This window comes from Primulina eburnea, chromosome 6, assembly GCF_022965805.1.
Source record: "Primulina eburnea isolate SZY01 chromosome 6, ASM2296580v1, whole genome shotgun sequence".
Lineage (NCBI taxonomy): Eukaryota > Viridiplantae > Streptophyta > Magnoliopsida > Lamiales > Gesneriaceae > Primulina > Primulina eburnea.
This window is the reverse complement of record NC_133106.1, coordinates 34,898,453-34,923,869: the sequence shown is the minus strand read 5'-3', so window position 1 is coordinate 34,923,869 and position 25,417 is coordinate 34,898,453. Positions and strand designations below refer to the sequence as shown.

Below are 25,417 nucleotides of genomic sequence, written 5' to 3'. Positions count from 1 at the left end.
TTACGCATTTGGTTAGCTAAAAAGATAATATTAATCGTTTTTTTTAAAAAAAAAAATAATATCCACTGAACGTAATATTCTGTTACATTTTTAATTTTAAATGTCTACTTAAAAAACTATTTTGAATGCATTATTTATTTAAAGAATGCAAGTCAAGGGTCTTGAAGTAGAAAACTACTCCATGTGCTTACCTAGGGGTGGGTACGGTACGGTATACCGTACCGAACTACGGTACCGTATACCGTACCGAAAATATCGGTATGAAATTTTTTCATACCGATACCGATACCGAAAATTCGGTATACCGTATGTGCGGTATGCCGAATTTTCGGTATGAAAAAAACTCATACCGATATCGTACCGACACCGAAAATTTTGTCGGTATACCGACATTTTTTCGGTATACCGAACTTAAATTTTAAAAAAAATAATAATAATAAATTATTTTCGGTATTTCGGTATATACCGAAATACCGAAAAAAATATTATTTCATACCGATACCGATACCGAAAATTTCGGTACGGTATGATACCGTACCGAAATTTTCGGTATACCGATTTTTTCGGTAAGTTCGGTATTTTTTTCGACACGGTTTTTCGATATTTCGATATTTCGGTATTTTTTCCCACCCCTATGCTTACCAACGTAACATATTTCTTAACCATTGCTCTAGGTAATTTCTTCTGTCATTCGAAGACGTACACAAACAAAAAAAGTTATATTCTCCCAATTTCCAGTTGAGAATCTGTGATATTATGAGAACACCATCCATAGTAACACTAAATAAATTTAGTTTGGATTGTTCATTTGAGAAATTTGCCATCAAATAATGGAATTAATACATGGGAAATATTAATGTTAATTATAGCCTAATATATATTTTTTACTATCTATCTATTTTTAGTTTTTTTATTTTACTCATTTTATCTATCTATTTTGTTACACAATGGTGGCAACATCGCCTTTCCAAAATCATATCACGCTATGAGCTAAAAGTTGCTCATATGACACTGTCGAGTTAAAATCATCCTCGGATAAGGAAGGGGGAACATTACCAAAATTTACATCTTTGCGCTGACTCTTTACATTGCGCCACCCCTCCCCCCTCTTACTTTGCATCCCACACTCTGATTCATAGTCGATTTGGCAGAAAGAGAGATCCAAGTTCCTGCAAGAATCAAAATTCGAGCACCTTAAGGCATTTTGCTATCTCGTCCTTACTAACATAGGCACAACGTAATGGTTCAAACCCAAAAAATGGCCTCTCACAAGCTTTATCCCACAATGTGGAACAATAACAGCCACAGGTTTCCTTGGGAAAATCATGTACATATAAGCATCAATAACATCTGCTTATCACATCATTGAGGATGTTGGATCACATCTTCAACTTCTATCCAGCTACAGCCAGCTTCCTTCGTCACCATTCTCTCTTAATTTCATCACGTCCCTCACGCCACAAGCATCACCCCGTTTTCATTGAAGGCATAGATGTTAGACATCATCATATAAACAAACTCGTTATCGCTCTCCAACTCGATTACTTTGCTGCCACCTCTGCCACTTGTACATTCCCACTGGTGACACAAGCACTGAGCAATGCTTTCCAAACCATTCCACAGGAACTATATCCCAGTTCTTTAATCATATCCTTGGCCGTTTAAGTGTCCTTGATCCAGGAGCCTTGTCATTAAAGAACATTGCTCTGGCGTAGGCACAATCATATATTCATTAACCATCGATTCAAAGAACTGGTTTGCTAGCTTCAGAGGGATCCTAATATGCCGACACGCTGAAAATACATTGAGAAAAGTAATTTCACCGGGCTGTAAATTTCTCATTGTTTTCAACTTCTCGAAGAGATGAATCACCAATCTGAAGTTACCATTTTGAGCATATCTCGATCATTGCTTTCCATGTAACCAAATTCTTTTCCGGAAGTGAGTGAAATGATTTTCCAGTTTCCTCTATCTGCCCACACTTAAAATACATGTCAATCAGAGCACTACCAACAACAATATATTCATCTAAACCATGTTTCAACACCCCATGTAGTTGCAGCCAACCTTGCAATGCCACGTAAGATACTTGAGAACGTGAATTCATCCATACGGACACCACACAAATGCATTTTGCAGAAAAAGTCTAGAGCTTCGTTCCCTGCCTCTTTCTTGGTTCACATACCCTGTTATTATCGAATTCCATGAAGATGAATTTGGGTCTCGCATTTTCTATAACACAGTAATAGCATCGTCTATAACTCCATACCGAGCAATGCCATCAATCAGTTTATTGTACGAGATTGTATCAGGTTCTGGCATCTGAAGCGTAAAAGTGTATGCCTGTTTAAGTTTCCCATTTCTAGCATTTGCTGCAGTAATTGAATTCCAAGAAATATTATCCTTCTCCACCATTTCTTGGAAAACCGCCGTTGCCTCCATGGTGAAACCGCAGTTTCCATACATGTTAATCAAGCAATTAGCAACAAAAACACTTTCACCCCACACCGTATTTCACAATCTTAGAATGCACCGATCTTCCCAGCTGAACTCTACTCAGTTGCCCACAAGCGGATAAAGCAGCAAGCAGTAAACGAATACGAGTCTGCAAAAGCATTGGAGTTTTCTAATTGATCAAACACCTTTAAAGCTTTTCGAAACTGCCCATGATTCACGTACCCGGAAATTAATGAATTCCAAGAAGCCACAGTTGGATCAGAAATTTCAACAAACAAATTGTGCGCATCATTTACGCGGTTAAACTTGACATAAAAATTAATCAAATCCGTGGAGACAAATACATCGGAATCGAACCCAGATTTCAGAATGTGGCAATGAAGCTGTTGGCCATGAAAAAACAGACCAGTATTAGTACATGCACGGATCGAATAGATTATATTATGCTAGAGACATTTGGCTTGAAAGTATTTGTTACGGCCATATCTGAAATCAAGGCACCCGAAGAATCCATGTACGACATGGGATTGATCCATGTGGTGGATTGTCTTTCAAGAACTGCAGGAAAAGTTCTGCTGATGAATGAATGTGCTTTGATTCCACGGATAAATGATGAATAATTGAGAACAAAATTTCTAGCATCACATTATGAATTTGTGATGGCTTTATTTCTCACTATTATGAATGGTCAAAGAGGAGATACGTGTACGTCTCAAATTTTTAAAATTTATCTAAAATGTGATGCTAGAAATTTTGTTCTCAAAGTATACACCAATCTCTCTGTAGATGGTGTATTATTCTGTATGAGATTGTGTATTTATGGACCTCAATACCTTCGGTATTTATAGACAACTCATACCATCAACGAGTTTATTGTGAGAGCTTAATTGTCAAAGAGAAAATACGTGCACGTCTCAATTTTTTAAAATTTGAGGCTGCATGTGCTGTTCGTAAAAAATGATAGGTTTATTATTGGCCGTCGTCAATTCCTAAACGTCACGACTCTTTTAATATGTGTCATATTTCTTACATATAATGCATGAAATTCTAACATTTACACAAGTGTTACCATTACAAATGGTCATTATATTGTGTGTAAATAAGTGAGAAGGGTAGGGAGATTTTTTTTTTTTAGCATGGGGAGGGAGAGATTTGCTCCAACGTTATAGGGAATCCTTGCTTTGCTCCATAAAGAGAGGTTAAAAGTTAAACCATTTTTATCTGTTGGCTTTCATATTCCAAAAACTTCACACCCTCAACCTTCCATTAATCATTCTACTTCGAGGCTTCCATAATTGAAACCTTCCTTTTCTGGAGATAATCTTTGCTTGTTTCTTAATTAATCATAAAAAAAATAAACTTATTTACGAGAATGGCTTTGCAAGAAAATTGCAGACATTGCCATATCTCAAGAAAGTGACTGAGATATCCAAAAAAGGAAATGAATTGTTAAAAAGTTGGTTCATTGCAGGAGTTATATTTTTGCCAAAATTGTCGGTTGATTATTACAAGATTTTTTTTTTAAGAAAAGAGAAATTTTCAATAATAAGGCATGCGAGCAAGATTCATAAAGGGGGATTGCTTAAAAATGATGGGCAACTGGAAGAAACTGCAGTGGATTGAAGATGTTGTTATAATTGTGGGATTGATATTAGTTCAGTTCATGTATGCGGGGAACTCAATTTTGCTGAGTTATCTCTTGAAACTTGGGTTTCAGCCTTCTTCTCTTGTCATTTTTTCTACATTTGCCACATTTGTTTTACTCTCTCCTCTAGCCATCTTCTTTGAAAGGCAAGTCCATTTTATTCTATGCTGTTTCTTCGTCTGTTTTTTCTGAATTTTGCGTGAAATTTGTATATGTTTTCATGTATCCAATGATGTATGAGATAGACAATAGTTTCATTGATGACATGCGTGTTTTTAATATTAAGAAATGCGATTTACTTTATGAAATTATACCATGAAAGAAAAGAAAAATCAATCCTTTAAATAATTATAGATATTGGATTATGTTGATGTTTGCAGGAAGCAATGGCCTACCAAATTCAGTGTCAAGTTATGGATTCAACTTCTTTTACTTTCTTTTGGAGGGTAGGTTGACGTTTCTTCTTCTATTTTTCACTTGTTTACTGCATCCTTTTACATATATACTCAACATTATCCTCATGTCGTTGTAGATTCCAGGATTTTTTTTTTTAAAAAAAATCCAGAATTTTAAACGACGGCATAAAAATCCAAGAGTTTACTGTAGTTGAAAGTTGAAGACGAATAAATAAATAAATTAATTGGAATAACTAATCTAAAAGAACTTTTCGATTAACTCAACTGTTACTCAAGGCTTTTTTGTTAAATTTTTTTAGCTATCATAGTATGAGGAGAACGCTTACTTCAAAATAGGCAATTTAGTTATCTCACGTCTCCTATATATATTGACAAAAATTTGTGTGAGACGGTCTCACGGGTCGAATTTGTGAGACGGATCTCTTATTTGGATTATCCATGAAAAAGTATAATTTTTTATGCTAAGAGTATTACTTTTTATTGTGAATATGGGTAGGGTTGACCCGTCTCACAGATTAATATCCGTGAGACGGTCTCACATGAGACCCACTCATATATATATATATGATCATCATTAGACATTAGGTGTCTAAAAGTCGCGGTAATTATTTGATTGAATCCACAATGATTTTATTTGGTGTCTAAAAGCTGCCTGTGCTATTAGTATTATCTTCGGGAAATTGGTCTTCAGTCCCCGGCCGTCAATTTTTTTTGTGTTCAGTCCCTGGGTACTTTTTTAGTACCACATTTCTACATGAAGTGTACCACATTTTGTATGACATAGTACCACAATTTTGTGAGTAGAGAGTGAACCCAAAGAAATGTTTTGATTAGAGATTTTTCACCAACTTCCGCTCTATTCAACAATGACTTTATTTGGTATTATGTGCTGTAATTTCACATTCTCTTGGGTACTTCAAACATAAATGTGCAGGAATATTGCAATTATTTTAGTTAGTTTTTTGTTTTAGTATAGTAACTCGTCAATATTTGTTTCCATCCATCCATTAATTTAATTTTTTTTTTTTTGTCTTGATTCTTATTTGAAACAAATACTACACGACTCATATATAGCTAAAATAAAACACGTATTATACACATGAAAATCTATCTAAACAAAAATAATTGGAAACAACAAGTTTTTTTCCTCACAATTTGAAATATTAGTTTTCATTTTGCTTTATTTATCTCCTTTGTTTTTGTTTAGATTTGTTTTTATATGTAATATGAATTTATTTTCGATACATGAGCTACGTAGAAGAATATCGATGTCAGATAAACAATAATTGAATGAGTTAGTGACTTTTGGCAAATGAAAGACAAAAAAAATTTCCAAGTTATTGAATTAAAGTTAAACATTGATGAGTTATGAAACTAAATATCAAAAACAAACTAAATTACATAACTAAAATTGTCATTTTCCCTAAATGTGCTGTTGAATATACCAGACAAAAAAATAAAAATAAAATGCAGAGTTCTAAAGTTGGCGAAGTATTATGTAGTTTTATGCTTTAACAATACTGTATAATGCCAATATTTTGTTCGTGTTTTCAGTGTGACTGTATTTCAGTCTCTGTTCATGAAAGGTGTCAGTCTCACTTCACCAGCTATGGCCACAGCAATGCCAAATCTTGCACCAGGACTTGTCTTTTGTATTGCCTGGGCTTTCAGGTCAATCCAATTTCTCCCCATTATCATCATACTTATAATCTAAAACAGCCTAATTAATCATGAAAAGGATAAACATTTGAATGCTCCATTTTCTGATAAAGGTTAAAATCCATTGCAGATTAGAGAAAATAGAGTTGGCAAGCATATACAGCAGAGCCAAGATTGCAGGGACTTTACTCTGTGTTGTTGGAGCACTTTTAATGAGTCTGATGCAGAGTACGGTGCAATACCCATCGGCAAAGGAGGCTCAAGTCTCGAATTCGTCTTCACCACCTCATAACACTTACGACGAACAAACCTTGATCGGTTGCATGTATCTAATTGCAGCTATTTTTGTGTTGTCAAGCCAAATCGTTTTACAAGTATGAACGTCGATGCGTAAACACATTATATCAGGAGGAGCAAGATAGATTGTAACTTTTGTCCCGCACGTTTCAGGCTACAACTTTACGTGATTTTCCGGCCCCGATATCCTTGTGTGCAATAACATCACTCATTGGTGTGGTTCTTACTACCATGGTTCAGATGATTGAAGATAATGGATGGGATACTGGATGGCCTTTGCTAACTATTCAACAACTCATTGGCTACTCCCTTTTGGTAATTCCATGTTGCTTATCATTCATTGTCACAACCATTTCCTTTCTGCATATTCGTCATCAATGATTGAGAGGTGATACATAAAAATCCTTGCTCCTTGAGTAATCAGTTAACTATTGAATGAAAACAGGCAGGCAGTGTGAGTGGAATGTGTGTAAGCTTCAACGGATGGGCAATGAAGAAAAGAGGTCCTGTCATGGTGTCTATATTTAACCCCCTTGCTACGGTCATTTCCGTCGCACTATCAGTAATAACTTTGGGAGAATCCATTAGCATAGGGAGGTATATTCAATCAATACTCCGAATCAAGAAAATATGATTGAAAATTCTGGAAAGTATTGAGTCAGACCCTTTTGAATTCCAGCCTTGCAGGTATGTGCCTCATGTTCACCGGTCTCTATTTCGTGCTCTGGGCGAAAGGGAATGAAGGTTTTTCCATCGATGATGACAATAACTCAGTGGAAAGTGAGCACGATGTGGAGAAGCCTCTATTATGTTGATATGACTAGTTTTAAGGATGAGAAAATTTAATTTAAGTAGGATCCCGAGAGGGAAAATGTCGTGGAGATGTGTTGCACTCATGCTTAGAAGTGCGAGTTCGCGTTGGCAACAACATGAACTCGAACCAGACGATTGTATTCATCAACTAGCAGTATCTATGTGATTGTTCTTTATGAAAGAAACAAACACAGCAGGATGTAAACGAGTTTTCTCATATCGATATAAACTGCTGCAATGTGTATTTTTGTTTCACAGACAACACTTTGTAAGCATGTGAAAATGTTGGAATTTTACCGAAACAAATGTTAGGGATAAAGTTGTATCCAATACCACCTTTTTAAGATGATATTTTTTTAGTAGGTCTCTTGTGAAACGGTTTCACAAATCTTTATATGTGAGATGAGTGTCAACCCTACCGATATTCACAATAAAAAAGTAATATTCTTAGTATAAAAAGTAATATTTTTTCATGGATAACCCAAATAAGACATCCGTCTCAAAAAATACGACTCGTGAGACCGTCTCAAACAAGTTTTTGCATATTTTTCTCATCTGCATGGTTTTGTTTGATCATACTCGCATTCGTAACCAAACGCTGCTAAAATAGTTAGATCTCTTATAATTTTCTCGTATAAGATTGGTGAAAATAACCAAATACACATGTCCTCATAATCTGTTTTTGCAGGTCAACAAAAGCTAAGAAATCGAACTGCTAGAGCATTTCAACTATTGTATGCAAAAACCAGACACTTTTATATAGAGATGTTAAAATGACCTAGTGAGACAAGTTGACTCACAACCCGCCATCAGTCTGAACGGGACGGGCCGACCCACCTTATTCTTTTATTGGGAAATCACAAACATAATCCACTATTTTAGGTGCCGAGATGAGTCGACCTGACATGTCTAACCAATTTTATGCATAAGTTGTTACTCCGCCATTAAATTACCAACATAATCGGGTAAGTGACAGGGATGGCCAGCCCGACCCATTTTAACATTTCTACTTCTATTCCTCATACAAAGTGAATATTCAATATATATTCTTACACATGAAAGCATGAGATGATGCTGTGAAGTTTTCAAAATACATATTTAATCAAGAATTCATGAACATGCCCTTCGGCGCTGAAATACAAAATGCTGCATAAAACTGTTCAAAAAGCTAAGACTTGTGAGACACTGATAATTTACTCAACATTTCATATATACATAGCCCCGATCAAAGTTCATGTCCATCTAGCACTTCTTTTTTTTTTTTTTGGTATTTTTGAAATACGCTGTGTCAAAAAAGAGAAACATATGATCAAGGAACTCTAAGCTCTAGATTGATTATGAGCTAGTTTTTCAGAACCAGTCATCATGTCCATGGCAACTCCAACTGTTCCAAACTGCCATTTTTTATATTCCAAGCTCCTTGAGCAATTTCATGGAATAATTGATCCCAACCCCAACTCGAATATCCGAAAAAAAACCAGTAGTCGTGAACTGATTGGTTACCAACTCTAATTTCTTCAATTGCGCTTTGTGTGGCCCATTGATCAAGAAAGTAAACTTCCTGTAGGATTTCTACAGATAGATTTTCAATAAATTTGTGCGTCAAAGCAACAAGAGGCAATCCACTTCTCAATACAGGACCACCGAAGGACAAAGGTGCCTCCTTTAATAAATCAAAACCTTCTTCTTCAAGGGAGTCCCAACTGATACGTTTGTTAAAAATCAAGCCTTGGAATCCAGTTCTTTGTTCTGCTTTCACAAGAAGAATTTTAGATTCTTCAAATGGGTGAACATCCAGAAGCTTTTCTGTAGCACTTAGGATGCAGCCGATGGACAATTGAGGTCTTTCATGTAAGCCAATAGGGAATCGAGAATTCATCGTTTTCAGTTCTAGGTTTTGAAACCTGCCGTTAACTAGAACTTCATGAGGTAAGCTCTTATCCTGATGAACCCCTTCGGCAGAAGTGTGGAGCTGTCGATAACCTAACCAAGTAAGAATAACATATGAGTCAAATTACCTCGTGATAACTTAATAAAGTCTCGGAGTTGCAATAAATGTATTCGCGGGCATAAAAAGAGGATATTCCATTCATTTAATAAGGTATGGAAAAAAGAGACAAAATCATCCGTGTTGAAACTTACTTTTGTCCATGATAAGATCGTGAACATGGCTCCCATGACCAGCCAGAAAATTAATAATATCACATACTGCTATATCTCCTTCGTAAGGCACTGGATCTTTTTTTCTTTCCGCTGGGAATAACAATAGAAGCGGATAAAGTTCCCTCTGCATATTCAAGCGCATCAGAGAACAAACAATAAAGGAATTTATCTCACACATTGAAAGAATCAAAACAATAATTTCAAACTCAAACGCTTTTTGAGATAGCTAGAAAAGCTCGGCAAACTACGTAAATTTATTTGAAAAATAAAATGTGACAATTAATAAAGAATTCATAAGTGAGAAAAACAATTATTGATGTAAACGTAAAGGAAGTGTTCAGTCCATTTGCATTCCCAAAAATTTATGGTGAAAAAGATATTTCCATATAAATTCCTAACCAATCTAATGCTAGCTAGTTGGAAATATGATGTATAAATAGGCGTGAAAAACAGCACACGTAACAAAACCAGCCAAAGTAGCAGTATCCATATAATTAGCTCCAATTCCAATCAGCAAGCATCACAAAAAGGACAATCATTGAGAAAGTACTAAGATAACTTGCACCTGCAGGATAGGTATTATGATCGAACCACAGTCATTTAGTGAGCAATCCATCATATAAATTAGGGGAAGCCTCAATGTGGCATCATCAGCAAACTCTGCACAAATCTAAACAATTATCAGAATCAGCAAATAAAATATATGTATCAGCATGACAGCATGTATAAAGCCATACTATACTGATGAAAAGAAAAGGATGAACCAACAACAAAACTTAGAGGTAAACCGTTTGATATTCATGTATTCTCGTAAACAATAACAAACACACAATTATGACAAACAAACTTACTTAATTTTTATGCTAAAACATAAATGATTCGAAAATCAAATTCCAACAGAAATTAAGTTCGAATATAATAGATAGAGTCAATTATTTTAGTGCTAAGCATAGTTATCAAAAGAACAATGGGCATGTGCTGATGTGACTATGCCTAAAGTGCAGCTTCCATGCTTAGGTGCACTTTAAAAATTCATGGAGCACTTTAAGAGTGTTTTTACATAGGATTATAAATTCAAGAAAAAATGACACTTTTTGGTTCACCACCGTTCCACATTCACAGTCCTTCAGTGATATTACACAAGTTGTCCCTCACCATTCCACATTCACAGTCCTTCAGTGATATATAGATTATATATCAGATTCTTTCCCTCACAGTTCACTTTGTCTTCGAAACACAAAACAAAGTTATTCTAATTTTATTGATCTGCATTCTTAAGCTTATACAAGGTTTCTGTTTTTAGTTTTCAGTTAAAGATTTGAACAAATATTAGTCTTTGTTGATCAAGTTCTAAAACTATATCCCATCATATTTTAGGTCCGTACAGAAGTATTATGATTGTCATGTGTATATTGTGATGCATAAGATTGATGCCACGTTTTGGTTTCTTATCAACAAGGTAAACCTTAATCTTTCTTTCCTCCTCTTTGCTTATCTCCGTTTCAGATTTCGGAATAGACCGCATCCATTCTTTCACCAATCAAAATGTCCTCATTGTAGCCAGTCAACTCGATCATAAATTCTAAACCCACCATGATGAAACCTCTCGAAAAACCCATTACAGATATAATGACCGCATATAGGATCCAAATTTTTGCCCTCAAAAGCAACTAATAAATCTATACTCAAAGCCAAATGCCAGCTTCCACTATTAACATGAGTTTTAACCCATAACAAATTGTTATTAAGAAGTTTCAAACATCTGTGTTGATTGAATAGAGGTTTAGAACACTTTCACAACCTTATGTTGTTCAATTTTTTTCCCATCTTCATTCTAGTCATTACAAAATCAATTAATAAATCCACTTTGTCATTAATGGGATTGAACTGGCAATAGATCTTCAAGAAAAGATGAGCATTCTAAAGACAGAAAACTAAGGTAACACTTTGTGGAAATCAACGTAAAAAAAACAGAGATGTAAAAGCAATGAACATTTACCACCTGTCAGAGTCAGCTTTTCCATTCTCGAACCATTTGCCTTCAGCTTTGCATACCCCTTAATTGCTCGATGCAACTCACGAACAACTAGTTCCATCCTTTGGCAAAAACCACACCAACTGTTGCTAAAAAGAACCAATATGTTCCTATCCCATGAACTATCAGAATTCTCAGTATCAGATTTATTACCCAGAATCAGTTTAGCAAAAGTACGGGCTGTTAGTAGAGGAATAGATTCTTTCTCGTGATAATCCAAATTAACAAATGGTGGTCTTGGGGACTCTATAGGACTAGGAACCGTAGGAACTGATTGTTGGTATGGAGCAAGCTTTCCTCTTAGGAAATTATTAACAAAATCAGATAGCATGGAATAGTTGAAAATTGATTGCTTAGCCAAGACATAATGTTTCTCAGCTATCGGATCGATTATGACAACTGCTGGAATCTTTGATTGCCCAGTTAGAGTTTCAAGGAATCTGGTTTCTCCATCAATAAAGAAGAAAGAAATCCCAAAATATTTTTGTTGTATAGTATCATCTATTTCTAAGAGTCTTGTCTCCTCAACACCCCCATTGTGAACACTATCAGGTGCTATACTCGTAAGCCGACGGATATCTTCAGATATTATGGATGATTGACTGCTTTTATCTAAACATCCTTCATTGCCTTCCAGTGAAACATGCTCGGTACAAGAAGGATCCGATAGCTCCTCGTGCTGCCCATTGGAACTAATAGCTGATATTTGATTTTTGTCTTTATCAATGGTGTCTTTAATTATGCTTTCCCCAAGGGTTTCCCCCGAAATTAGATCAGGCTGAACCTCACTAGTTGATGGGAGAGATTCAACGACTTTGACATCAAAGTCTGTGGATAAAAGCTGAAAGCCCGCATCCTTTGCCACTGAACTTAACTTTATTTCTTTCTTTCGGTTAAGCGCATAAGTTAACATCTCATGCATTGAGCTACCTTGCAAGTCAGAAAGCAAATCTTCCAAAGTAAGTTGCTTCCCGTCCTTCTTGATCATTACAGACATCTTATCCTTGAGAACTAAGGTTTGTGATTCTGAGAAATCTCGGACAAAAGGACGTTTGAGAGTACTCCATGATGCCCTTTTACTGTCAGTTGTGGACTTGCCAGGCTGGACAGTGGCTAGTCCATGGATATTGTTTGATATCTCATAGTGTTGAACAAACTCTCTAAAAGCATTGAGAGCCCTCTGACACTCTATTTTTATTTGCATCGAGTCAGAAGACCTATCGACAAAAAGAAGTGCTGAAGGCCTTTTTGCAGGTAAAGTTGCCTCAGCTACACCGAAATCATCTTCCAACTGCACAACACCATTAAGATATATATAAGAAAAACAGTAAACTTGGAAAAAAGGCATATGGGTGGCGTAACAAAGAAAAACGAGGTGTGGTTGTCAACATGGTGATTCATATGTTCTTAAGAAAACATCGTAGCCAACATGAAACTAAATCAGTAGCCACTAGCCATAAAAAAAGCATTGGAATGGTCAGACAATGCAAAGTTGATGTTGTCCTTTAATCAGTACATAATAAGAGCACTAAAGAAGCCAAAACTTTGACAAGCACGGCTAAATTACAATTTTATTTGAGGATACCACTAAGGTGTGTGAGAAGACTAATAGTGAAGGATGTGATTATAGAGCTTTCCATTACAAGAAGATTGGTGATTAAGAGTTACTGCTCGAGTGAGACAATGCTTCAAATGAAAGGCCCATAACATGAGCAAACTATTTTAAAACACCAAACCAGCATTCATAAATCTAACATCAAAAGGACCCAAGCATATATCTTGACTATAGATATTAGAACAAAGACAGGCATTAACTAAATGCTTTTTCAGAAAATCTTGCCTCCACAACAGGTAAGGGCTGTTGCAGTAGAGTTCTCAGCTCATCGCCTTCCCTGAGAACCTTTGAACAACTTGGACATCCGGAAAAATACACTGCCGTCAACCATGAATTTGACTCTTCAACTTTTAGCGATGGAAGAAGTGATTTGTCATTAACCAGCGCAAAACGATGCCTCTCATGAGGTATGAAGAACTCCCTAGCAACTACAATGAACTTTTTCAAGAATAATTTAAAATGCTGGAACTCATCTTCACTACATGAGGCTCCAGAACGAAATGTAAAATTCTCTGCCTCCTTCATAAGACTATCATTTACAGAGGTAAACTGGCTCAGCCAAGAAAACCCACTGAATCCGCTGTCGATACCCAAATTGAGCTTGTCATCTACAATTACCTATTTAAGTTGAATAAGAAGAGAAATTACTAATTAAGCACTTTATTCATTCTAAAAACGTCTGAATTATGTGAATTAACTAACCACCATCAACCTTTCCATCATTATTCTCTTCTGATGAGGTAACTCCATCATCAGTTCCAAGATCACCTTCAAGAAATATCTTTTCAGCAATTTTTTCAAGGAAATTTAGATACTTCTTTAAAAAAGGATAACATTGATGCTGTAAAATCCAATCAATTTATGGAAGGAACTTTTGCAAACTCCTCAAATAAGTCACGCAATAACTGAAGATAATACCTTAAATATGGTAGATACACATGAGGTATAGAAGCTTAGGCATTAAATATATTTTGATTTGATAATGTTGACACAAACCCAAAAACTATAGAACCGGAGAAAAATTACAAACAAATGAAGGCGAAACATACCTAGTTCACTTTCAGCCTTGATATTGCTCTTGGCTAGTAATCTTGGAATCCATCCACAAAATTCTAGGAGAAGAACAGCCTTGTCAGTTGACTCAAGGAAATCATTCAACCCTTCAGGAGATGTTAAAGATTTTAACGGAAGTTCTTCAGGTGAAAGTGTCATGACATAATGCACCGAGGACAAAATGCTTTGCACTCGAAGTCTTCCCCTATATTTGTATGGGAAAGCATCATGGTGGTAAATTATTGTAATTCCATGACTAGCACCAAGTGAATCTGCCAGTATTCTTTCTGTATTTCTATATAAAACCATAAGCTTCAAGGTGTTGAACCTCAAGTGTTCCCTGGCAACTGCATGAGCTAATTCCATCATAAGGGACCGTGACTCCCCAGACCCTAGGGAAAAATTGAAGTCGCAGCCAATATTCAGAGATAATTCAGGAAAAAAATTTAAGAAGACAGAAAATGAGATAAAATCATCATAAAATGCACTGCCAGGAACAGTACATTCAGCAACAAAGCACTTTAAAATTTTAAATTGCTAATCTTGTGCCTCATGTCACAGCTCCAAAAGTATTATAACACAAATCACAGCTCGAAAGTTGAAACTAAGATGATCCCACAACTCCTTCTAAAACACTCTGTGAATTTTTTTATAAAGCTGAACTTTCCCCACCAAAGAATTGTCATAATATTTGTTATAGATAGCTACACCAGTAGCAAACTTGGTGTGCACTACCACCTCTGAGGTGGACCATCTGGCTAGTAGCCTAAGCCAAAATTCTTTAAACATAGATTATGTACTTCTTACAAGAGCTAAAAAGCCTTGGACTCGGTGAGCACTTTGGCAAAAGGGCTCCTGAGATCTCCAATCAGAAGGCCTCGTTAGATCCCGCAAATCAAACCAGGGTGACCCCGGTAATGTTTCATAACAAAATCATTATAATATCACCAGCATGTAATGCTTCATCACTCCTCCATTTTTCACAGTAACAAATTAATCAATCTAAGGTAACTCGGTAATGCAAAATGCTTGTATCATTCTTTAATTTAACCATCAGGAAAGGAAAAAAAAAACGCTTTCATTGTCTCATTATCAATAACGAACAAAGCAGGCATCATAAACCTTGAAACTCAAGCTTCAATATGGGAATTAGTGTGCGTAAGTATAAAAACAGAAAGACAATGTCATACATGGCACGGTGACCATCAGGAGGGCGTGCGGATGAAGGCGAATGTAAGAGGAGTAATTAAATTTACTGAGGATCTGCCATTGGACCTCAACGCCGCCGCCAGAAACGCGGCAGTAAACGTCACGGTGGGCGTAAAAAAGAGCAACTGCAAGGAGCAGCAGCAGTCTTCTGTAGGCATACATACGATGTCGTTGGATTGATTATTTTTCTCGAGAAAGAGTTCAGTTTTCAGTGCTATTTACCTGGGACTGCAACCCAACCCCCTTTTGAGTCCCGAACGACGCTATATTCAGGAAATTGTATTTGTTTTTTTAGCGTACATTTTCTTTCTGTTTTTTTTTAAAAAAAATTTATAATATAACGTGAGTTCAATGATCTTGAAAGATAAATAGATATAGACATATTATATTATATTATATGATCTTGTAAGATATATTTGGCATTGCCACAAAAACAAAAACAAACACCAATAGATTAATGATATGGACGAAATCATTTGTTTCAAATGGTGTTTTGAATTATGTCACATTTTGTTCAAATGAGTTTCGTTTCCGTAAATTATTAAAAATTAAACGTACCAAACATTATATATAAACAAAATATAATAAATCATGAACAATGGAGATGAATTGAATGTTTTGTTAAAAAATATATGAATCAAATATTTTGTTGTCATTGATTATTGTGTTTTAGCTATATATATTAATTTTAATAATGTGTCACCAGATAGAGCAAAAGAATTGTGTTCCTTTAATAATAAACCCATTAAAGTGTCGACGAGTATTAGGAGAACTAAAACCAAATGAAGCAGCCACAGCCTGCAAAAAAAGAATCATATATAAGAAGATGAATGTGAAGCCTTTAACATAATCACCCATAAATATTAGTGGTTATGAAAAACAAATACGAAGTGCTAAATTGCTTGGATTATTCAATCACTGAAACTGAGCAGAGCCTCAAGAAACTTAACCACACATTTGACCTCCAATTCAAATTTGCAGTGCACTGATCGAATTATAAGTTCATCGCAGAACGATCAGGTGGCTAACATTCCTTAATATGTTCACTATTTCTGGTTTCAATCTTTCTTCTTCGTCTTTTCCAGTTGTAGTTTAGAGTTGGCATTATATAGGATACTAGTACGCTACGATGGATCAGAAGCAATATCATTGTACATGATGGGAATTATATGAATTATTCCGTAATCCATTTCTTTAGCATTCTAGGAATGCAAACGCATATTATTTTGAGAATTTCAATCTTTATATTGTCAAGGACACTTTCCAGATTCCTTGATCCGAGATTTCTACTAAAATTTAATCTTTAATGTCCAACGCTAATGCTATCAATTACTCCTACAAAATATATAAGCTGTACAAGATAAAATGCTCCAGCACAAAAACCCAGTACACACCTGAAGATCAAGCTGGTGAACATTGAAGATGTCCTTCATAGAATGGGAATTGTAAGCTAATATGTAAGATCTATATGCATCTTTAGCTGACTTATTTTTGTTGGAAATCAACTTTTCCTGCATCCATTAGATACTTGCAATTATTTAAATTCCATTTAACTTCAGAAATAAATTTGATGAGACATTTTAGGAATAATGAAATGAAGGCTTGCAAACAAGCAACTACCAGGTGAGACTAAATATTTGCTAGCTTCTTCTGACAAACTCATACTCTTTGACTGGGACATTTGCTGCCTGCGATAGCTGGTGAACATATTTTCAGCAAAAAAAGATAGTAATACAAAATAAAATAGCTCCAAAAGACTTTCCTTTGTTTTTTAACCAATCAACATCATAAACCTGGCATAAACAGATAGTATGTCACAAACCTATTTCCTTATTTATTACACTATTTCCAACAAAAAAATGTAATTCAAACCTTAAGATATCGAAGAAACTGTAACTCCTCTGGAATTAAGAAAAGCGAGGCATTTCCTTTTGCACCTTCTCCGCTAGCAGTTCGACCAACCCTGTGAGTGTACTCCTAAAAGTAGAAACAAAAAACCACTAGCTAAGAGATCTAGGGAAGATCCAAGGTTATATAGCAAATGTACTTTGAATAGAAAGTTGTTTAGTACCTTAGGCTCCTCGGGAGGATCATACTGCACAATCCAATCGTACCAATACAAAATAGAAAAAAAAGCTTCAGTCCAATATCAAATACATACTAAAAAGAGGGGGGGAAACCTTGATCAAGTAAAACCTCACTTTAACCTTGAAAATGTTGCTTGTTTGTTAAACTTTATACATTTCTGCAAGTTATATATATGTTCTGCTCTGAAACGATCGATCAAACAATAACTAAGCCTAAGAGGTACTTTGCCGAAAGAAGAAAAAGGATAGAGATTCTTGAACTCTTTCAGCAACCTCGAACACATTTGAATTGGTACTAATACAACCACTCTCTCCTTTTCAATTTTATTTTTTTCTTCAATGTAGACTCCCAACATTCACCTTCTTATTTTCTCTTCAGTCCTTTATCCATGTTTGGCAGAAATAGTAGGTTGGTTAGTATAGAATAGTGACATGACACACCAATGCAGGGATGTCGAGACCACGAGCTGCAACATCTGTACTCAATAAGAATCCCTTCTCGGCTTTGCAAAAAGAAAAAAAGTAAAGGTTCGCTTCTGCTGCTTTTGCTTGCCGTGTATGTCAAGACAATCTATCTGAATATATCTAAGAAGTTCCGATTAGAATTTGACAGAGTTACATGATGAGAAAAAAACCATTATTTTATTTAACAGATTTCTCTTTACGAATGAATAAAGAAGACTAAATCTTTTAGTACTTCGGATGACACAGAATCCTTGTTGCAGTCCTTCATTGGTTACTTTTACCAATTATTGTCATATTTAGTAAAGGAAAAAATCAAAGATATTGGCAAAGCAGAGATAAGAAAAATAACCTTCCATCAACAACGTCAATGATGTCAGGGAACATTTGAAATGATAATCGTGCAAGATCCAGGACCTAAAATCGAAAATAAATTGAGCCGCTTCACAGTCAACTAGTAAAAGTCAAATATCTGCCTAATTAGCTCCATTCTATGAGTCAACGAATTGATCATAAGAATGTTACACCTATCAAATCACGGTAAAAGCGTCTAATAGCATTGTCACATGATTCCCTAGGTATCACCAATAGTGCCTGCAAGAAGTAGTGTCACATGTGCAATTAGGGAACCATATTACCTTAAAGCACATTTCATACTCTGGCCAGAGATTACATGTATTATTAACTTATCAGATCACAATATGCACTGATAAAGTTCATCTTTGCTTTTGTTTTTTTATATTCTTTTCCATAGAATTGCTGCGACGATATGATTGAAAATAACCACTCAGATGAGCTCAAAGGCATACTCAGATGCCTTTCTCGGAAAATCTTGTTACTTATGATCTTTAGAACTGATGTGCTCAGAGTTGCTGAGATGCTGGATTTCATCGGATTGAGTGATGAGCCGGCCAATCATTGTCCCATGTCAGTCATGGAGGTTATGGAAGTATTTCGTTGATTTATTTTTATGGATCTTGTGTTAACCTTTATTTTTACTTGATGACATGTCATCCGTCATTTCTTTGTCCGCGAGCAAAAAGAAAAGTCTAAATATGGTGTTTCGCTTGATATGTTTTGCACTGTTACGGTTCCCAAAGTTATTATATTTCGCAACTCTAATAGTCAGGTTTAACTTTTTTCGCCAATGTTTTCAAATTGTTTTAATATTTCTGTGAGTTTATTGATCAAGATTGTGTTGTGTTATGTGGCAGGTTACTAGGCTGTGGAAAAAAAACAAAAAAAACAACTTTAAAATTTAGAAATGAACAAAAATACACCAGAAGAAGAGCGTTGGCGACGAATGGAAGAATTACGCTTCAAGAAATTCCTTATCACGACGGATGCTTGTGCATTCGAACTTGTTGATGAAAAGGTGAGTTTGATTTTCTTTTTTAGTAGTATTAGTTCATTCATTATGAAGCTGATTCCTTACTTTTGTAGTCTTTTTAGGTTATTTTGGTGATCAACTATGATCATTTCGTCCACGCTCAACATTACGTTCATCGCAATGGGTGGCACAGGCGCTTTTCTAGCCATGTAATTTATTTTCCGTTTTCTTTGTCGTGTTATCCACTTTTGTTACTTTTACAGTAGTTGTTCAATGTCCTGATTCTAACGAAGGCATTTAACGATGATATACAGGTTAATGTGATAAATTTTGCTGTGAAGAGGACATGAAGATGGTCCAACAAATCGAAAAGATCTACATGATCGAGATCGATCAAATGCCACCAAAAGTCCGTGATGCTACTGTAAGGGACTGATTTTTGTATTTAATGTTTGCAGGAAAATTTAACTGCATTTTGGATACTGTGAGACAATATAAATGACTCTCAATTATGTTTGTCTTTAGAAACACTTGAAATATGATATGAGGACTTATCGGGATTTTTGGTCAATCTTTGCCAAGCTACTCTTTTGATATACTTGACCTAATATACATGGTCTAAACAAGCATTTCTAGTATTTGATAGTGTTTACATACATGATATTAAATTCTTTGTGAAACCTATTTGTATGACTTGCTTAGTTTGTGGAGGAACGCAATTGTTTTGCAAATTAAATTACTCCCACAATATACATACAAGTGTTTGCCAAAAATTCAATGGTTTTGTGGACAAATATCTAATTAATATGATGCATAGCATAACGTAAACATACGGTTTTGAAACACTTATGCACAAGGTATAGATCAAATAAAACTACATCATCTACTGCAGGGTTCCCGAAAAGTCCTCATATCATATTTCAAGTGCTTCTAAAGGCAATCAGAACTGAGAGTATTGTAACTGATAGTCATTTATATTTTGTCTCACAGTATCCAAAATGCAAATAAATTTTTGTGCATAACTTCTAAGCATCATCGTCGTTCGGTGGCATTTGATCAATCTTGATCTTGTAGATCTTCTCAATCTGCTGGACCATATTCATGTCATCTTAACCAACAAAATTTATCACAGGAACCTATCTATCATCGTTAAACACGTTCGTTAGACTCGGGACACTGAACAACTACTATAAAAGTAACAAAAGTTGATAACAAGACAAAGAAAAAATTAAAACAATTACACGGCTAGAAAACACCCGCCCCACCCGGTGTGATGAGCGTAATGTCAAGCATGAACGAGAATATCATAGTTGATCACCAAAATAACCTACAAAGACTAACAAAAGTTAGGAACCAACTTCATAAATTAATGAATTAATATTAGAATTAAACTAACCTCTTCATCAACAAGTTCAGACGCACAAGCATCCGTCGTGATAAGGAATTTCTTGAAGCGTAGATTCTTCCATTCGTCGTCGACGCTCCTCTGCTGGTGTATTTCCGTTCATCTCTTAAATTTAATGTTTTTTTGCATCATTTTTCACAGCCTACTAACTTTACATAACACAGTACAATCTTTATCAATAAACTCATAGAAATATTAAAAAATTTGAAAACATTGGCATAAAAAGTTAAACCTGACTGTTAGAGTTGCGCTATAAAAACACGAAACATATCAAGCAAAACATCATATTTATGTTTATCTTTTTGCTCGTGGACAAAGAAATGATGGATGCTCTATCATTAAAACAAAAAAAAGTTAACACAAAATCCATAAAAATAAATCGAGGAAATACTTTAACAACCTCCATGACTGACATGGGACAATATACGCACGAATTACTAGCACGTCACTCGGTCCGATGCAATCCAGCATGTCAACAACTCCGGGCACATTAGTTCTAGAGATCATAAGCAATCGGATTTTCCAAGAAAGGCTTCTGAGTATGTATTTGAGCTCATTTGATTGGTCATTTTCAATCATATTGTCACATAAATGCTAAGGAAAAGAAAACAAAAAAATATTATAAAAAACAAACAATAAAAAATTGGATCGTAGTATTAAATTTTTGGAACCTTTTCATAAAAAACTTGTGTGATCTGATGGGTTAATAATACATGAAATCTATTATCAGAGTATGATATGTGCTTTAGGTTAAATTGGTTCTCTAGTTGCACATATGATACCATTGTGATCACTCAAAGATACATGGCATCATTAACATGCAACTTTTGATATACCAATGGTTGCAAATTCGATCGCGATATATGAAATAAATGAACAGTAATGTATATTGATCATAACCTACCAGTTTTGCAGCCACTATCAGTGATACCTAGGGAATCATCAGAAAATATTACTAGGAGCTTTTACCATGATTCGATAATTTCGATCAGAAATGATTTTTAACGTTCTTATTAACAATGAGTCGATACATAGAATGAGGATCATTAAGGGTAAGCCCATATAAAAGACATATTTTGTCTCGGATAATATGAGTTGTGAACCCACAACAAACGGTAACCCTGGACCTGAGAGTCACGCAAGTATTGATTTATTTGTTCATATTGAGATAGCTAAATTCAAGAAGTTGAATTTAGTGATTGAATTTTGATGGAGATCAAACATTTGACTTGTAAAAGAATGTTAAAATATTCCATATTTGGAAGTTTGAGAGTTAGCATGACCGGTAAATTCGTGAAGAGAGCGCAACTGCCGGAATTTTATGAAATAGTTCCGAAATTGGAAGCTAACAAAAATTTGAGTCAGTTGATAGTTGACTTTTACTAATTGACTGTGAAACAGCTCAATATTATTTTCAATTTTAGGTCCAAGATCTTGCTTGATTATCATTTGAAACGTCTCCTATCATAATCGACGTGGATGATGGAAGGAAGAAAGTATATCAACATATTTTATTTTTTCCTATCTTTACTCCGCCAAAATCTTTGATTTTATTCATTACCAAATATGACAATAATTGGTACCAGCAACCAACAAAAGGCTGCAACAAGGGTTCTGTGTCATCTCAAGTGCTGAAAACTTTAACAAGCATGGCTAAAAAGTGCTCCAACTATGCTGATAGAAGAATAGATAAACATGGATAGGACGACTATGCTTACAATGTGAGAAACAACAATCAAGTAACAACTATTTAAAGGGAAAATAGTACCTTTAGGTTTTTAGATATAAAACCTTTAGTATTTTGAAGGTGGTCAAGAAGTCGACCAGGAGTTCCCACAAGAAGATTCACTCCTTTGATGATACGCTCGGCTTCCCCTCTTCGCGCTGCACCACCAATAACTAAACCAAGTGTCTGTGAATGATACTTCAGAAGGTCATTTGCCACGGCATGTGTCAGCATTATTGAGCCAAATATCAAATATATTAGTATAAAGAATTTAAGCATCACAAACTCTGAGATGCAGATATTCCCTTTCAACTGATTATAATTGAGATGTTTCAGGAAAACCGAGAAAACCTGCTGCAAAGCAACATCAATAGAACTGTGCCAGGAAACTTAACAGGGAAACTCAATTTCTTATAAAAATACATATATTCACATATAAGAAATGAATGAACTCCATAACAAGTATTGGACAATCTCTTGCATTAACTGTGTAAATACTCAACTGCAACATATCAAAACAAAAAACTAAAAACAAATAAAACAGTGTGTATACATACCTGTATGGCCAACTCTCTAGTTGGACAAATGACAACAGCACCAGTTCCTTTTCGAGGTGTAAAGTGGATATGATGCAACAATTCAACAGCTGGTACTAAAAAGGCAAGGGTTTTTCCCGAACCTGACCTTGCAGGTCCTAGAATGTCTTTGCCTTCCAAAAGTCGAGGGATGCTCTTGCTTGGATCTTCATTTAATTTGAAAACAATAAAAAACAAAACCTCAGTATCATAAACTGAAGTGGGACACCAAAAGTTTCATAAACCTCTCAACCAACACAATCGATTTCGCCCACAATCAATCAATTTAGGAAAGCCAAATATTAAATTATTTGTGGAACTTCAAGACCAAATGTTCAGGATAATTCTATAATTCCAGAATATAATTTAGCTTAACAAGGGATACTTGTAAACAACTACAAAATATTTTCCATTACATCGGCCTTTCCACTTTACATTTCATGCTAACCATTTCTATCTAAACCGGCCGATCATTTATACCGTTTACCAAGAGGAAGATTTAGGAATTCTATGCATCTTTGCTAAAACCCTGAAATGGTTCACCTGTAAGTTAGCATTTGAGAGGTTACTGTCTATCTTGCCTACAGGCTCACTCCTGATTTATCAAGACCGTGACCCTAAACAATGTGCACCATAAATAATTTCACTTCAAAATTAAGCTCTACTATTAGTCTAGGAACCAGGAAACTAGGAAACAAGAATTTTGTCGTCTCCAGAGATAGCAAACAATTATATAAAATCATCAGTAAAAGGAGTAGCTCACTGGCTCCCAAGATTATATTTTGCACCTGAGTCATATACTTGAAACCCAAATCTTTGATAGCATTAATGGCGGGTTCTGAGAGTGTCATGTCCACAAACGCCTCCGTGCACATAATCCCAGATCCACTCTTCAACCGCCCCTCCAAACCAACCTCCTTCTCCACCTCCTCCTTTTCTCCTTCATCCTGTTTTTCTTCATTTCTCTTCACCTTCTTCTCCTTTTTTTTCTTATAACCACGTGCCTCTTGTTCTCCCTGTTCTGTCTGAGCAGATACTTCTGCCACAACTTCTGTGTGGGGTTGTGGAGTTGCCCCTGTATTCTTTCTGTCTCTCTTTCTTTTTTCTCTTTTTGCTTAGGGGATCAATGACTCTATTTTCAGAGGCTTCTACAGGTGTGTTTTCTTCGATATCTGCCATTACTCGTTGCAGAGTTTGCAGAGCTTCTTCGCAGAAGAGAAACACACAGGTTCGAGGCTAGATATCGCTGCGGGGGGAGGATGCATTTTCAGCAAGTGAAATCAAATAAGAGTTTTCAAATGCTTAATTAATCATGTAAACAAATTTCAACTTGAACTTACTAATTTTCAATACTTGAAAAAAAAACTAAAAATGTAAGCTCAAAGTGTACTGTTGGCTTTTGAAACACAGAATTGAACTCTAAGAATTTAATCCTTATTAAAATTCGACTTAAAATCCACGGACAAATCTTAGATTCAAAGCATAACCCAAAAAATCAACACAGGTATAAAATTTTAAAGATCATTTTTCAACGCCCAAATACTTCATTTCCTAATGAGTATAACATTCTACATCCGAAAACAAATTAGAAATCGGGACTCGAATCAAATTATGAAGCGTGAATGCCTTATATCACCGAAGAGGCGCTCGATTCTTCGACTTCCCGCGTTAATTTTGCTCCAAATTCGCAAATGTTGTTACCCGAAAACTTGGTTTAAACTTTGAAGGCAGCTGCAGTAACGATGTCTCGAGCTTTACAATAGCCAGGGCTTTGTTTCTAGCTTCAATGGCTGTCAGGGCGAAGTTTTTTCTGAGGTTTAGCTGATATGGGTCACTTTTTGACCCATTTTAGTTTGTAAACGGGTTTTGTATCGGCCCATTTGGTTTATGAATGAATCGGCCCATTTTGGAGTTTCATTATACCAAATGTTGTTTCTTCAAAGTATTTATTCCCACCCACATATTTATTATTTTTATGAAAAAAATAACAAAAATAAATAAATAAAAATATTAAAAAGAATTCAAACAAACATCCAAAGTTTTATTAAATCTAAACAATATTAAAATAGCTATATTTATTAAATTATTATATAAAATAAAACTTTACATTAAAAATCTACATTATCTATAATACATGAGGAGTTTAAAATAATTATTTTTATAGTCGTGATATATTTTTTTATAAATAAAAAATACTCTTACTTTATTCATTTATCTTAATCATTATATGAGTCGAGGTGATAGACCTTTGAAATAATATAAATGTGTATAACACTAGATTTTATTACTCCATATTATATTAATTATATTCATACTCCATTTTATTTTAAATATTTTTAAGGCCATTACACGAAATTTATAAAAATAATAATTAAAACAAAAAATAATTAGTGAAAATTTATATCTATTAAATATATTTTATTTAAACGAAAACGTTGATCATTATTCAATGAATGTTATAAAATTTAAT

General features: G+C 35.1%; 4 protein-coding genes and 1 pseudogene across 6 annotated transcripts; 1 reads left to right on the top strand and 4 right to left on the bottom strand.

Annotated features, from left to right (window-relative positions):
* Positions 1 to 808: 808 nt before the first annotated feature.
* On the bottom strand, positions 809 to 3,099 carry LOC140835506 (putative pentatricopeptide repeat-containing protein At5g47460; annotated as a pseudogene).
* Positions 3,100 to 3,532: 433 nt separating this feature from the next.
* LOC140833550 (WAT1-related protein At5g47470-like) lies at positions 3,533 to 7,593 on the top strand. Of its 2 annotated transcripts, none has more exons than XM_073197879.1 (7): positions 3,533 to 4,252; positions 4,487 to 4,548; positions 6,073 to 6,189; positions 6,308 to 6,551; positions 6,628 to 6,789; positions 6,920 to 7,071; positions 7,154 to 7,593. In XM_073197879.1, exons 1-7 carry the CDS (start codon positions 4,010 to 4,012, stop codon positions 7,287 to 7,289), a joined length of 1,116 nt encoding a protein of 371 aa, XP_073053980.1. In that variant the 5' UTR covers positions 3,533 to 4,009; the 3' UTR covers positions 7,290 to 7,593. The 2 variants fall into 2 exon arrangements, with proteins under 2 accessions (XP_073053980.1, XP_073053982.1); XM_073197881.1 differs by having other exon boundaries at positions 3,534 to 4,248; positions 4,483 to 4,548.
* A 749-nt stretch (positions 7,594 to 8,342) lies between these two features.
* LOC140834645 (uncharacterized) lies at positions 8,343 to 15,643 on the bottom strand. Of its 2 annotated transcripts, XM_073199677.1 has the most exons (8): positions 15,344 to 15,643; positions 14,150 to 14,545; positions 13,813 to 13,868; positions 13,326 to 13,718; positions 11,453 to 12,776; positions 10,016 to 10,110; positions 9,430 to 9,574; positions 8,343 to 9,270 (listed from the first exon to the last, which is right to left on the bottom strand). In XM_073199677.1, the coding sequence occupies exons 1-8, from the start codon at positions 15,522 to 15,524 to the stop codon at positions 8,651 to 8,653; spliced, it is 3,210 nt and encodes a 1,069-aa protein (XP_073055778.1). In that variant the 5' UTR covers positions 15,525 to 15,643; the 3' UTR covers positions 8,343 to 8,650. The 2 variants fall into 2 exon arrangements, with proteins under 2 accessions (XP_073055778.1, XP_073055779.1); XM_073199678.1 differs by lacking the exon at positions 15,344 to 15,643 and having other exon boundaries at positions 8,344 to 9,270; positions 13,803 to 13,868; positions 14,150 to 14,350.
* Positions 15,644 to 15,964: 321 nt separating this feature from the next.
* On the bottom strand, positions 15,965 to 18,561 carry LOC140835505 (DEAD-box ATP-dependent RNA helicase 51-like). The gene is given in 10 exon segments (XM_073200997.1): positions 15,965 to 16,160; positions 16,757 to 16,873; positions 16,983 to 17,017; positions 17,020 to 17,050; positions 17,235 to 17,339; positions 17,434 to 17,457; positions 17,891 to 18,011; positions 18,264 to 18,328; positions 18,437 to 18,505; positions 18,550 to 18,561. Coding segments are annotated over 10 exon segments (678 nt in total). The 3' UTR covers positions 15,965 to 16,061.
* A 2,241-nt stretch (positions 18,562 to 20,802) lies between these two features.
* On the bottom strand, positions 20,803 to 24,212 carry LOC140835504 (DEAD-box ATP-dependent RNA helicase 27-like). The gene is made up of 5 exons (XM_073200996.1): positions 24,130 to 24,212; positions 23,711 to 24,054; positions 22,930 to 23,114; positions 22,415 to 22,726; positions 20,803 to 21,240 (listed from the first exon to the last, which is right to left on the bottom strand). Exons 1-5 carry the CDS (start codon positions 24,210 to 24,212, stop codon positions 21,001 to 21,003), a joined length of 1,164 nt encoding a protein of 387 aa, XP_073057097.1. The 3' UTR covers positions 20,803 to 21,000.
* Between the last annotated feature and the right edge of the window lie 1,205 nt (positions 24,213 to 25,417).

Bases quoted from the DNA above. Each gene is read 5' to 3' on its own strand.
- LOC140833550 (XM_073197879.1), top strand. From the start codon at position 4,010: ATGCGAGCAAGATTCATAAAGGGGGATTGCTTAAAAATGATGGGCAAC. The intron at 6,790-6,919 runs GTAATTCCATGT...GAATGAAAACAG, and splicing joins TCATTGGCTACTCCCTTTTG to GCAGGCAGTGTGAGTGGAAT. The intron at 7,072-7,153 runs GTATATTCAATC...TTTGAATTCCAG, and splicing joins GAATCCATTAGCATAGGGAG to CCTTGCAGGTATGTGCCTCA.
- LOC140835504 (XM_073200996.1), bottom strand. From the start codon at position 24,212: ATGCATCCTCCCCCCGCAGCGATATCTAGCCTCGAACCTGTGTGTTTC. The intron at 23,115-23,710 runs GTGAGCTACTCC...AATTAAATGAAG, and splicing joins AAATATAATCTTGGGAGCCA to ATCCAAGCAAGAGCATCCCT. The intron at 21,241-22,414 runs GTACTATTTTCC...TCTTTTCCTTAG, and splicing joins TTATATCTAAAAACCTAAAG to CATTTATGTGACAATATGAT.
- LOC140834645 (XM_073199677.1), bottom strand. From the start codon at position 15,524: ATGTATGCCTACAGAAGACTGCTGCTGCTCCTTGCAGTTGCTCTTTTT. The intron at 10,111-11,452 runs GTGGTAAATGTT...AGATTTGTGCAG, and splicing joins GGAAAAGCTGACTCTGACAG to AGTTTGCTGATGATGCCACA. The intron at 9,575-10,015 runs GTGCAAGTTATC...TTGAATATGCAG, and splicing joins TCATAATACCTATCCTGCAG to AGGGAACTTTATCCGCTTCT.